Below are 15,222 nucleotides of genomic sequence, written 5' to 3' on the forward strand. Positions count from 1 at the left end.
ATTAAAAAAATCAACTGTATAACCATCTGGACCCGGTGCTTTCCCAGAATTCATTGAGGAAATAGCCCCTTTAATTTCTACATCCGTAATATGAGTATCCAATATCAAAAGATCATCAGATGATAACCTTGGAAAATTTAATTTTCCAAGAAAATCAGACATGGTATTATAATCTTGAGGAAATTCAGATCGATACAGGGAGGTATAGAAATCTTGAAATGCCTTATTTATCTCATCATGATTAACTGTCAAATTCCCATTCTGCTGACCAATCTTAGTGATTTGACGTTTAACCAAAGCATTCCTCAATTGACTAGCTAACAGTTTACCAGAATTATCACTATCTATATAAAAATCAGATTTAGTTTTCATTAATTGATTTTCAATCGAGGATGTAAGTAATAAACTATGTTCCATTTGAAGTTCAACCCTTTGTTTGTAAAGCTTCTTACTAGGAGCAATCGAATATCTCTTATCAATCTCTTTAATTTTATCAACCAATAAAAGAGTTTCCATCTTGATAGGTTTCCTCAAACCAACAGAATAAGAAATAATCTGTCCACGTATATAAGCTTTAAAAGTGTCCCAAAATGTTCCGCAGGAAATATCATCTGTAGAATTAGTGGAGAAGAAGAAGTCAATCTGCTCCTCCATAAATTTTATAAACTCAGGGTCTTGCAACAAGGTAGACTCGAATCGCCATTGTCTTGCATTAGAAGCTGTATCCGTAAATTTCATAGAAAGTAATAACGGAGCATGATCAGAGATAGCTATAATATCATAGTTACAACCAATTACCAATGGAATAAAACAAGAATCTACAAAAAAATAATCAATTCTTGAATAAGAGTGATAAACATGTGAGAAAAAAGAAAACTCTTTGTCATGAGGATACTGGAATCTCCAAATATCAAAAACTCCATTGTCAGTCAAAAAAGAGTTAATACAAGTGGCTGACTTATTAGGTAAAGTCTGAATAGATAAAGATTTATCCATCAGAGGATTTAAACAACAATTAAAGTCACCACCCATTATTAACTTATATTCGTTTAGATTGGGTAAAGAAGTAAATAAAGACTTAAAAAAGTCAGGACAATCCACATTTGGAGCATAAACATTAACCACAGCAACCTTTTTATTACAAAGTAAACCTGTAATTAACAAAAATCTGCCATTCGGATCTGAAAAAATATCATGTTGAACAAATGAAATAGAGGAGTCAATAAAAATTGGAACTCCTTTTACTTTAGCATTCGAATTTGCGTGATACTGTTGACCCCGCCAAAATCTAAAAAAACGAAATTTGTCCTCCCTCCTCACATGAGTTTCTTGTACAAAAATGATATGAGCATTAAGTCTTTGGAATACTTTGAAAATCTTCTTTCGTTTAATTGGATGATTTAAACCATTAGTATTCCAAGACACAAAATTAATGGTCTGAGCCATAATTCTATAATCAACCCTTTGGTATAAAAAGGGTTAACCAACTTATAAACTCATGCACCCGGAAGAGGAACAAAAGTAGTGAGAAGACCCGGAAGTGACGACAACACAGACATATTTGAAGTTCAAAAACAGCCTAAATAAAAAAACTAACACAAACTGGTACAAAAAAAAATAGAATTAGAAAACAGACCATCCCCACACCCCCCGAGAAAAAGAGAAAAATCCAAAATATGACTTAAAAAGAGAAAAAGTAAGACTAAACCTACCCCCATGTCAGCTGAAGAACACTCCATATAAGAAGGATATATATAAAAGAATCACCCCGACTTTAAAAATTAAAATCGCTATAATAAAAACCATATTTCTAAGTATAGTTAGTTGTAAAAAGAATAAGAATATAATCACTAAAAAAAAACTTATAAATCGGGCTCTGGCCCAGACAAAACAAAAAATATTTAAGCTAAGATAAGCGATGCATTGTACGGAAGAAACGCGAAAAATATAAACATAACGCCATCTTAAGCAAAACCAAAAATCTTTTCCAAAAAACCACCATCTTAGTCAAGGAAAAATTCACCGTCAAAGAATTAAAAATATACCTTCGAAGGAACAAAGTTAATAGACAAATATGTAGTTAAATGATTAAAGTGTATAAGGCAAAACAATTAATATGATGCAAACACACTTTAACTTAAGTATAAGGTGTAGGATGAACCTACACAAATAACCAGATTTTAATTCTGGTTTAAGAGATCGAGAACCATCTTACACGATAAGAATCGTTCATTTATTAGAGACTGGTGTCTGTAGCAGTAGGGAAGTTCTCCTCCAGATATTTTCTCACTTCTGAAGTTGAAATGAAAACCTGTCGTGGAGCATTCGACGGAGATATTCGAAGCTTCGCAGGGTATAGAAGCGCAGGTTTCAGATTTTTCTCATAACATTCAGCCATCAATGATTTAAAAAGAAGCCTTCTTTTTAAAAGGTCAGGACTAAAGTCTTCGACCAGGCAGAAGCAAAATTCTTTGAATTTAATCATTCCTGCTCGACGAGAAGCTCTTATAAGTTGTTCTTTGTCATGTACATAATGGAACCGGACAATTACCACCGAAGGTTTGTCTGTAACACTTGGTGATCGACGCCAAATTCTATGTGCCCGATCCAATAAAGGGGGGTTATTCGGGAAAATCGTCAGAAACGCTTCTTTTAAAAGTTGTGCAAAATATTTCGAAGGGTCATTTTTTTTCTATGCCGTCTGGAAGACCAAGTATACGTAAGTTCTGTCTTCTGGACCGATTCTCAAAATCGTCACTCTTGGCTTTAAGGGATTCCATCAGCTTAATGGTCGAAATTAAATCCTGTTGCAGTTTTCCAATAGTCAAATCTCGCTTCCGAGCATCTTCTTGCAGAGACGCAATAAGAGCTTGTTGATGTTTAATTACTAAATCCGTCTTAACCATGTACTCTTGAAAAGCCTTTATATCTTCTTTAAAAAATTGTTGTAGTTCAGCAAATTTTTTATCCAAAACCTCCATAAACAATTCAAAAGTTAATTGAGTTTGTTGTGGCGGAGCCTGCTTTTTTCCGTTACGGTTCGGATTACGTCCGGGATCCCGTCCCTTAGACCTGAGAGACATTTCTGTTTGCATATCTTCAAAAGTTCACAACAAACTCTTGGCAGTAAATCCAAAAAAAATGAATAAAGAAATTTTCGGTATAGGTAAAAATAAGCTGAATAAGGGTGATCAAAGGTTAAAAATAGAAAAGGTTATGGAGCGAATCCAAAAGAGTACTCACTCCATGAGCGTCTCCAGCTGAACTGGATTCCCACCATCCATTCTTTTTGCTCTCTCGCTCTCCCCTCTCTTACCATCTTGTTGTCATATCTTGTTGACATAATGCTGCACATTGACAGATCGAGGAAATTAATGACATTACACCTACTGCAGGTTATCAGTAAATCCTTATTCTCACACAAAATTGATTTAGAAGTTCCTTCAGTTACTGTTTCTCTGTTGATGTCTGAGCCCATGTACAGATGTTTTCCTGCACATTCCACATGTCTGTCTGTCTGTTCCACAATAAATATACTGTTTTCCTTTTATAGAAAGTCACTGAACTGACAGAGAAGGGAAACCGGACGGAGAGTTCCAGACTTTTCCTCAGTTTGGTGATGGGCAAAGGCTCCCGGGCCCGGAGGGCGATGTGGGAATCCTTTCTGATGTGGAGGACAGAATTACCAAAGCTGGACAAAATACTGAGGGAAATACAGGAACACGGTATGATAAAAACACGCACTGAACACAAAGGCACATTGAAATAAATATTTTTGTTATATTAATTATTTTAGCTCTGTTTCCATGGATTATTAAATATATTTAAACAGGCCCTGATCAACAGGAATACATGAACATTGCCCAAGGGTTATCTGAGTTACCCATTCAACTGATAGGTGAGTGATGATATGCACAGTTCAAACTGCATCTAAAATGTTAGTCTGGGACTTGGTAAAACTCGGGAATGAAAACTTGCCATTAGTCACTCTCTGATCTCTGTATTCAAGTAACAATTTAAAGTAACAATCTCTCTTTGCAGCCTGAATATTCTACATTGTATTTTTCTATTAATCCAGCTGTTGGTTCTGGTGAAGCCCTGACTCCAGGTCCTCACGCTCTGGGAATGCCCTCACACCCCAGGCACACTGCTGCTATACTGTATGACCCAATCCAGGTGACTTTTCCATCTTCAGATCTTTCAGATTCCGAAGCCCCCTTTCCTTCGTAATAGCAGTTACACTCAATTCTTTACCTTTTGTGATTCGGTAGTCTGGGAAAGAGAAAACATAAACTTTGGTATCCTTTCTTATATTTCTGACCATATCCTTGCATTTCCTGCACATTCATGCATATCTAGGAGCATCTATAATATAGTTGCCTCTGACATGACCCAGACAGTAAATTCCAGGCACCCACAGCTCTGTGAAAAAACTACCCACAATTGCTGTAAATTTACCCCTTCTCACCTTAACAAAATGCCCTCTGATATCAGACACCAGTCTAATAAAAAATAACAAACAAAATACAGGCTGTCGACTCAAACTGTCATCTTTCAAACTTGTACACCTCAGTCAGATTCTTATTGTACCACCAGACTAAACAAACGAAGTTTATCAAACCTCTACTTGTAGCACATGTCACTGAATCTAGGCATCATCCTGATGAACCTGTTCTGCACCATCTCTAATCCTTCCAAGAGCTGGACTATCAGAAATGAATACAAATCTCCTGATGCTCCCTAAAACCATAAGACTTAGGAGCCATTTGGCTCAGTGAATTTCCTCCACAATTCCCCTGAACCCCATTATCCTGCCTTGTGTAAATGTTGATGCTCTTCCGAATCAGGAACATATCGACCTGTATTTTAAATATATCCAATGACATGTCTTCCTCAGCTGTCTATGCCAATAATTTCACAGATTCACCACCCGCCAGCCAAGAAATTTCTCCCAGTGTGGGTCCCCACCAGCCAGCACAATTCACACAGTTCCCAGGCATGTTAATTTTCTGTATGAGCCTCCCATGTGGGACCTGGTCAAAGACTCTACCAATATTCAAGTAGACAACATCCATGTGTAACTTCATCCATCATCTTTCTCACCTCCTGGAGGAACTCAATCAAGTTGGCAAGACACAAACCCGGCCCAAAGCCTTGCTACTGAACCCCAAACCAGCTCAAACATACTCTCTTTAATACTCCCATGTGGCAGAAAATATAAAAAGCTGAAGGTATGTACCACCAGCATCAAGGACAACTTTAATTCTGCATTTATAAGACTACTGAATGGTCACCTACTATGTTATTATTGGCTCTTAATAATAAGACAATTTTATTTTTATATAAAATTGTAGCATCATGCATCTCGTAACAAATAACAACTCACTTAGATAACCACAATATACTCACAGGAGAGCAGAAAGAATACCGTTTGGGTGTGAACAACAGATAACAGATTAGGTAATTATATTTCAAAACCTGTGGAGAGCAGAAATCTTTCAGTGATATATTGTTTATCAAACCATTTGATTCTGTCCCTCGCGTGTTAAAGAGAAGTTCCAAATATATATAAAGTCATACAATAATTGTGAAATTTCGGCAACATCTAATGAAGCATTGGCGTAAAATGATCGTCCTATTAACATACACAAAGAAACAACCAGCATTATCAAAATAAATTGAGGGATTTTCCAGAGAGACTCAGTTAGCCTAATATGGTTCTGTCTGGCTTTAAGTCTGCCCATAATTTACTGAAATTGACAAAAATCAGATACAAATCAGAAAAAAATACAAATTATACCTTGACACAGCTATACATTGACAAATGGAAGTTATTTGCTCTTGCATCAGTAAAGCTAAAGCAAATTATTCAAAAAATGGAACTAATTTCCAAAGATATAAGCAGCAACTTTATAATAGAAAAGTACAAAACATGAATCATAAAGAAAGGTGCAATAGAGCCAGTAGAATATCAAACAGAGCATCAGGATACAATGCAACCGATGGATGAAACATATATTTAGGATATGAAAAAGCAAAGAAAATAGATAATCATGTATTAAAGGAAAACCTTCTAACAATCTTCTCCATGGCTGAAGAAAATCTGAATTTACATCAATAATCCTGCAGTAATTTCACTGAATCTCATGACCTGCACAAGCACAATCAAGTGGTGGACAACATTCACAAAAATCTTGCTTAAACTACAACTGATGAATAACACAATAAATTACTATAAGTACAAGGCTGCTCCACTTTTAGAGTTTTTGAGGCCTGTGTTTGCCTCGTTGATTTGCGCTTGGAAGGAATGGAAGTACCGGCAGTTGCCCATGCTGCAAGTCTCCCCTCTCCACACCACCGGTGTCATCGCAGAGCAATGTGTGTTTAAGTGCCTTGCTCAAGGACACTACAGTGCCTCATTTGAGGCTCAAACTGGTGACCATCAGATCACTAGACCTACGCTTTAACCAGCTGGCCACACATCAAGTAGTTAAGAATTAGAGTCCTTCATATCATACTGTGACCGATCATTGTCTCAGATAGGATAATCAATGGTAACCGTTTGGATATAATTTTCCAGAATAAACAAGCAAACACAACTTTTTAAATATATATTGCCATTCCAAACACACATTCAGAAATTAGTTAGGAAAAACACCAGAAATATGCTGAATTAAAAGGGAAAAATGAAAGATCTATGGAACACGAACAGGTTATTCATTATCCCAATCGTAATATCGATAACCGGTATCATCCCAAAGGCGTTTACACAAATGTGTTAAACAGTTAGGCTCACACAGCAATACTTGTGTAAAACTTCGAAACCCCACAATACTATACACCACGAGAATAGTCTGACATTTCCTGTCAATTCAGACATGAGTGTGCTTGGCCATGCCAGTACCTCAAGATTTAGGCTAAGAAAATAATAATAATAACAACAACAACAACAACTTTTTTATAAAGTACCTTTCATCCAGACGATGCCGTTCAAAACGCATCACAACGGGATAAAGTGCAAACTAGAAAATAAAAGACAAAATGTTGTCAGTCGTAATATACACCTCAGACTTCTGCACAGTCCTGTAGTTTTAGGTGTTGAATTCTACACTTTGTGAGCATAATTTCAAAAACAAAACCCTGACCTCCCAATGATCCTTTTGCCTTCCTCCTTATTGTCTGCCTGAACTGCATTTTCTCGGCAACTGAAACACTGTTTCTCTTAAGTATTCTGTTCCATTTTTCCTTGTACGACCTCATTGCACTGATGTGATGTAATGATCTATTTGGATCACATGCATTTTACTGTGGTGCATGTGACATTAATAAACCAAATTACTGATTTACTGTTGTCAATACTACATTGCCCCTTGGTTGCTTAAGATTGGGGTGGTAGTGGGGATGAGCTGCCATGACCTATTAAATGATCCCAGTGGTGTGCGACTAAAATAGTCTCTGACAACAAAGTCCCACTCCTGGCCTTCACGTGTGGTTTAGTCACTAAGCCGGATGGAAGTGTTTCTTCCGACAGGAGAAGGGGCAAAGGCTGGTTACGTGGGACATTCATTGCTGTTAATTCGGGTGTCTGGACAGATATGTACAGAATTTTACTTCCTGTCCTAATATCTATGGAAACATTGAATTAATTCATGTAATCTCAAACACTGAATATTGGAATGCATTTAGAAATTTCTTTGTCCGTTGAACCACATAACATTTTGACTATGTTCTCTGTTCCCATGGAAGATGTTCAACAGAAACACAAGGAGACTCTGCGGGCACAAACTGAAACACTGAGAGTGAACACGATCCTGATGAGGGAGAAGGTGAAGGTTTTCCCACTGGTTGATCGATACGCTGAGCTCACGGTCATTTCTACTGTTCGAGATCGGAGACTGGCGGAACATGAGCTGCTGGCAAGAGGCAGAGACCACGAGGAGTGCAGAGAGAAACATCTCCGCGGAGAGCTGGAAAAAATCCAGACTGGTCAGTTGTTCCACAGCAGCTTTTCCCAGAGAAAATACAAATCTGGGAGTTCAGCAGCAGTGGCTGGACTACCGGGGATCGGGAAAACAACAATGGTACAAAAGATTGTTTATGACTGGGCCACGGGGAAAATATATCATAAATTCCAGTTTGTCTTCAGTTTCAAATTCCGTGCTTTAAACTCCATTAACTGCAGAATAAACCTGAAGGAACTGCTTCTGGATCAGTATCCTTACTTTGGGAATATCCTGAGAGAGGTCTGGAAGAACCCAGAGGGACTGCTGTTTATATTCGATGGTCTGGATGAGTTCAATGACACAATTGATTTTGCTGACAGTTGGAGAGACACAGAACCTCAGTCCACATGCACAGATCCTGAATTCAAATGCAAGGTGTCTGACATTGTGTACAGTTTAATCCAGCACAAGCTGCTCCCAGGGTGTTCAGTGCTGGTGACAACCCGCCCCACTATGTTACATTTATTGGAAAAGGCTAAGATCGGTGTTTGGGCTGAACTCCTGGGATTTGTCGGTGAGGAACGGAAGGAATATTTCTTCAGGCATTTTGAAGATCAGGCGGTGGCAGCAGCTGTTTTCAAACACGTGAAGGAGAACGAGATCCTGTACACCATGAGCTACAACCCCTCCTACTGCTGGATCCTCGCTCTGGTACTGGGCCCCTTCTTCACACAAAGAGTCAGGGACCCACAGCGAGTTCCCAAGACCATCACCCAACTGTACTCCTACTATATTTACAACATCCTGAAAAACCATGGCCGTGAGATTGAGAACCCCCGTGATGTGTTGCTCAGGGTTGGTCAGATGGCCTTCAGAGGAGTGTCCGAGAAGAAGATTGTGTTTACAGATGGAGATTTGATCAAGTACAATCTGCAGCCTTCCCAGTTCCTGTCCGGGTTCCTGATGGAGCTTTTGGAGAGAGAGGATTCTGCCCAAAGCGTGGTATACACATTCCCACACCTCACCATCCAAGAGTTTGTAGCTGCAGTGACACAATTCCTGATCCCAGATGGCAGAGATATTAAGAAACTCCTCACTGAAACCCACAACATGACAGATGGGCGATTTGAGGTATTTCTCCGTTTTGTTGCTGGTCTCTCCTCCCCAATGACAGCTCGGGGCCTGGAGGAGTTTCTGGGTCCATTTCCTCATCAAACAACCTGCCGGGTGATTGACTGGGTGAAGGAGGAGGTTAAACGCCAGAGTGGAAACACAGAGAGTGAAGCTGGTAAAAGGAGCCTCCTGAACACATTGCACTACCTGTTTGAGTCTCAGAATGATAGACTGGCTCAGAATGCACTGGGATCTGTGGAAACACTTTCACTCAGTGGAATGACACTGACCCCGATTGACTGTGCGGTCCTGTCTCATGTCATCGGACTCTGTGATACAATAAAACACCTCAAACTGGAGAACTGCCACATTCAGTGTGAAGGAATCCAGAGGCTGGGACCCGGGCTGCACAAGTGCCAGGAGTTGAGGTAACTTGATTTGTCTCTCACTCTGAACTGTGAAACTGTTCCATTGTGTTGTTTCAATGTAAAAGAGTTCGGGTAAAACTGGAGTAAATCAGATTGTGAAGAATTGTGTCAAATGACCAGGGGACTGGTCAGTAATTCCCCAAGGACGGGAGGGTTCTGTGCTTCCTTGTGAAGGGATGTTGGAGACTTCATCAGATCAGTGAACAACGACCATTGGTTTAATGGTAGTAAATCACGGGAATGGCCGTGTTCCTCGCTGCCTGTGACACGTCCATTGACAATGTTCCTTCTCACTGTTACTGACACCCAGACTGACACTGACTGCAGCAGGTGGGTCAGAGATTCACATCCCCTTCCCGGTGAGGGACAAGAGACCGTCAGCAGACTGTCCCAGTGAGAAGGAATGAAATGCCACTGTGAGTTTGTCCTCCCCTGCCCTTCCCCGTGAGCGACTATCACCTTCAGTCCACATGTGTGACTGTGTTCTCTACCAGATACCCGGACCCCATGGGTGCATCTCCTCTCCCCATTCTACTTCATCCTGTTGGAACTCTCTTCCCAATTCCCATCTTCCTGTGGGATCACTGTTCCCCATCACCTTTCCTCTTGTGGGTTCTCTCTTCTCCATCCTCCTTCCATTCCATTCTTTTCCCCAGGTGTTGTCATTTCCAATCGACATTTCCCCATTCACAAATCCTCCTCAATGTGAAACATTCTCCCCTTCAACACTGCCCCTCCTGAAACTCCCACATCAGGAACATTTCTCTCACCATCGGGGATTGATACAGAATATTTGGAGTTTACAGGGTCACACCGACAGACTAAATTACTGACATTTGGTGAATCCCCTGGAGCTGGTCAGTGAGGTACCTTGACAGCGTTGGGAACTCCGATCAGTGATTTACTGAATGGTTTAATATTTCCTGAAATATCCGAGTGAGAAAAATTCCCTCAGACCCACGGTTTGACTCACTTTGGTCATCAATCTCTCTGTTTGCGTTTAGCCTTGGGTGGAACGAACTGGGAGATTCAGGAGTGAAACTGGTGTCTGCGGCTCTGAGGAACCCGGAGTGTAAAATACAGAAACTGGAGTAAGTATCAGACTGTGGGAGATTGTGTTTCTAGTCACTGGTGTCTGACACTGAACATTAATGTGATCTCTAATTGTGTTACTGATAAACACTGGGGATTTGTACTGTCTCCTGTCTCTCTGTGTCCTTCACCCTTACTCTCTCTCGTCTCTAGACTCAGGAAGGTTGCTCTCACAGATTCTGGTGCCGAGGATCTCGTCTCCGCTCTCAGGACAAACCCATCACTGTCGGAGCTGAACCTGGCAGTAAACTCGCTGACAGACCGATCTGTCCCCGCTCTCCGCCGCCTCATACTGACCCTCCCGAGTCTGGAGCGGATCCGGTGAGTGTTTGTGTTAATGTTCAATGTGATAAAATATCAGCGGATCCGCGGATTTTCTCGTGATATTTTTCAGTGAGTGTTGTTGAAATATTAACCCCGGTCCCCTGTTACTGACACTGTTGTGTAATCTGTTTATTTCATCTTTATTTTCCCATCTGTTTCAGGCTGGGGGAGAATCAGTTCAGTGAGACCAGGAAGGAGGAACTGAGATCTCTGCAGGAACGCAGACCCGGACTGACAGTGTGGATCTGAACATCTGAGTGTGGGAACATCCCTGCCCGCAGGATGGTGGCATTTTGGTCAATTCCCCTGCCCCTTTCGCCTTTAACTCCCACCCGTACCTTTAAACCGGGTGCCAGGGGTAATTCCCAATGGTTTTAACGGAACTTGTTCCAGTCTCGCGCTCTGTGACATCGGAAGCAGTCCTGCAGTGATGTATTTCCAGCTGTTGTCCAGCTGATCAGCTTCCGCCGGGTGTACGTGTCCGAGACACCCACCCCCACGTGAGATCCCGGGGAATTACACAGATAGGAAGAGAACGGGACGAGATCCTTTTGCTCCCTTTGCTGAGGACGGTGCATTCTCCAGTGTGGCCGATATAATGATGTTAAATGGACAAATCCCTCGGCAGTGACCCTGGATCTGCAGCGATCCTAGACACGTCCCTGAAGTGTGATTTTATAATCATCGGTTCCCCGATGCAGAGTGACAGTGAGAAACGGGACTGATTATTCAACCGGTCACTCGTTGTCACCGGTCAGTTAATTGTGTGTGACTGTGAGAGAGTCGGGAGCAGCTTATTTATTCCCGCATGTCAGCAGCTCACACATTGTTAAATTTACATTTGTCATGATGAAATCAATAATCCTGTAGCTACCTGTCTTAGTGTCAGACTAGAGATTTTATTAAGGTTTCTGCTGCACCCACCCACCCCCCCGCACCCTGTGCACTGCAACAGTGGGTCGGAGCTCCTCACACTGACACAGTAGCGTCTCAGCTCCAGGCTGAGGGAGGTCGGACTGACAGAGTCTGGATGCCCAGTATCTCATCTCCACCCAACCTCCATCCTGGCTAACTGACCCCCTCATACCCCGCAGACAGTTAAAATCGACGTGAGTCCACTGAAGTCCTCAGTGTGAGAGGGATGGGGATGGAAAACCGGCGTTAGCATGCAGGAAAGCTGCCTACACCGTCCCATCACACATTCCCGGGGTCAGACACAGAGTGAATCTCTCTCCACACCGTCCCATCACACATTCCCGGGGTCAGACACAGAGTGAATCTCTCTCCACACTGTCCCATCACACACTCCCGGGGTCAGCCACAGAGTGAATCTCTCTCCACACTGTCCCATCACACACTCCCGGGGTCAGACACAGAGTGAATCTCCCTCCACACCGAACCATCACACACTCCCGGGGTCAGACACAGAGTGAATCTCTCTCCACACTGTCCCATCACAGACTCCCGGGGTCAGACACAGAGTGAATCTCCCTCCACACCGAACCATCACACACTCCCGGGGTCAGACACAGAGTGAATCTCTCTCCACACTGTCCCATCACAGACTCCCGGGGTCAGACACAGAGTGAATCTCCCTCCACACCGTCCCATCACACACTCCCGGGGTCAGACACAGAGTGAATCTCCCTCCTCACCGTCCCATCACACACTCCCGGGGTCAGACACAGAGTGACTCTCCCTCCGCACTGTCCCATCACACACTCCCGGGGTCAGACACAGAGTCAATCTCCCTCCACACGGTCCCATCACACACTCCCGGGGTCAGACACAGTGAATCTCCCTCCGCACTGTCCCATCACACACTCCCAGGTTCAGACACAGAGAGAAGCTCCCTCCATACTGTCCCATCACACACTCCCGGGGTCAGACACAGTGAATCTCCCTCCGCACTGTCCCATCACACACTCCCAGGTTCAGACACAGAGAGAAGCTCCCTCCATACTGTCCCATCACACACTCCTGTGATCAGACACAGAGTGAATCTCCCTCCATACCGACACATCACCCACTTCTGGTTGAGAATCACATTTGACTTCTACCTTTAAGAAGTAGCCCAGGGTGAAATCGAGGATGAGGATAATTTTGCAAAACCGAGACTGCACCCCTTGCTGTTCTCTCTCACCGTCGGCACTCCTTCCCATCCTTTCACACAGGCCTCGCTCTCAATCAAAGGTCACCTTTTCTCATTCATTCCCACCATCCGCATTCCTAACGGGACATGCCACTACTCATTCACTCCCATCGTCTAAGCACTGTCTGCGCTCCCAATAGACCCCACCCCTTCCCATTCATTGCACCCATCTGCATTCGTAACGGGACACAACCCCATCCATTCGCTTCCTTCTTCCGAACATTCCAACTGGACCCCATGCACTTCATTTCAATCTCATCGCCCGACATCCCAATAGACCTCATCCCTTCCCATACTCCCAATGGGACTCAGCCCTTCCCATTCACTCCCAACGGACCCCAACACTTATCATTCACTCCCAATGGACTCCAACCATTCCCATTCACTCCCAATGGACTCCAACCATTCCCATTCATTCCCAATGGACCCAGCCCTTCCCATTCACTCCCAATGGACACATCCATTCCCATTCACTCCCAATGGACCCATCCATTCCCATTCACTCCCAATGGATCCATCCATTCGCATTCACTCCCAATGGACCCAACCATTCCCATTCACTCCCAATTGAACCCATCCATTCCCATTCACTCCCAATGGGACCCATCCATTCCCATTCACTCCCAATGGATCCATCCATTCGCATTCACTCCCAATGGACCCATCCATTCCCATTCACTCCCAATGGGACCCATCCATTCCCATTCACTCCCAATGGGACCCATCCATTCCCATTCACTCCCAATGGGACCCATCCATTCCCATTCACTCCCAATGGGACCCATCCATTCCCATTCACTCCCAATGGATCCATCCATTCGCATTCACTCCCAATGGACCCAACCATTCCCATTCACTCCCAATTGAACCATCCATTCCCATTCACTCCCAATGGACCCATCCATTCCCATTCACTCCCAATGGGACCCATCCATTCCGAATCACTCCCAATGGGACCCAGCCATTCCCATTCACTCCCAATGGGACCCATCCATTCCCATTCACTCCCAATGGGACCCATCCATTCCCATTCACTCCCAATGGACCCATCCATTCCAATTCACTTCCAATGGGACCCATCCATTCCCATTCACTCCCAATGGGACCCATCCATTCCCATTCACTCCAATGGGACCCATCCATTCCCATTCACTCCCAATGGACACATCCATTCCCATTCACTCCCAATGGGACCCATCCATTCCCATTCACTCCCAATGGGACCCAGCACTTCCCATTCACTCCCAATGGACACATCCATTCCCATTCACTGCCAATGGACCCATCCATTCCCATTCACTCCCAATGGATCCATCCATTCGCATTCACTCCCAATGGACCCATCCATTCCCATTCACTCCCAATGGGACCCATCCATTCCCATTCACTCCCAATTGGACCCATCCATTCCCATTCACTCCCAATGGGACCCATCCATTCCCATTCACTCCCAATGGGACCCATCCATTCCCATTCACTCCCAATGGATCCATCCATTCGCATTCACTCCCAATGGCCCAACCATTCCCATTCACTCCCAATTGAACCATCCATTCCCATTCACTCCCAATGGACCCATCCATTCCCATTTACTCCCAATGGGACCCATCCATTCCGAATCACTCCCAATTGGATCCATCCATTCCCAATTCACTCCCAATGGACCCATTCATTCCAATTCACTCCCAATGGGACCCATCCATTCCCATTCACTCCCAATGGACCCATCCATTCCCATTCACTCCCAATGGGACCCATCCATTCCCATTCACTCCCAATGGGACCCATCCATTCCCATTCACTCCCAATGGACCCATCCATTCCAATTCACTCCCAATGGACCCAACCATTCCCATTCACTCCCAATGGGACCCATCCATTCCCATTCACTCCCAATGGACCCATCCATTCCAATTCACTCCCAATGGACCCAACCATTCCCATTCACTCCCAATTGAACCATCCATTCCCATTCACTCCCAATGGACCCATCCATTCCCATTTACTCCCAATGGGACCCATCCATTCCGAATCACTCCCAATTGGACCCATCCATTCCCAATTCACTCCCAATGGACCCATCCATTCCAATTCACTCCCAATGGGACCCATCCATTCCCATTCACTCCCAATGGGACCCATCCATTCCCATTCACTCCCAATGGGACCC

The 15,222-nt window shown here is 43.5% G+C and overlaps 1 protein-coding gene across 3 annotated transcripts in view; it reads left to right on the forward strand.

Annotated features, from left to right (window-relative positions):
• Positions 1-11,766, forward strand: part of LOC132386954 (NACHT, LRR and PYD domains-containing protein 12-like) — a 53,613-nt gene extending 41,847 nt beyond the window's left edge. For all 3 annotated transcript variants that reach the window (XM_059959309.1, XM_059959310.1, XM_059959312.1), the window contains 6 exons: positions 3,554-3,725; positions 3,833-3,898; positions 7,747-9,484; positions 10,489-10,575; positions 10,730-10,897; positions 11,062-11,766. In XM_059959309.1, coding sequence (XP_059815292.1) covers positions 3,554-3,725; positions 3,833-3,898; positions 7,747-9,484; positions 10,489-10,575; positions 10,730-10,897; positions 11,062-11,149 — 2,319 coding nt within the window. In that variant the 3' untranslated portion in view covers positions 11,150-11,766. The remainder of the gene's footprint in view (positions 1-3,553; positions 3,726-3,832; positions 3,899-7,746; positions 9,485-10,488; positions 10,576-10,729; positions 10,898-11,061) is intronic.
• The last annotated feature ends 3,456 nt before the right edge of the window (positions 11,767-15,222 follow it).

Source organism: Hypanus sabinus, unplaced genomic scaffold (assembly GCF_030144855.1).
Source record: "Hypanus sabinus isolate sHypSab1 unplaced genomic scaffold, sHypSab1.hap1 scaffold_1416, whole genome shotgun sequence".
Classification (NCBI taxonomy): Eukaryota; Metazoa; Chordata; class Chondrichthyes; order Myliobatiformes; family Dasyatidae; genus Hypanus; species Hypanus sabinus.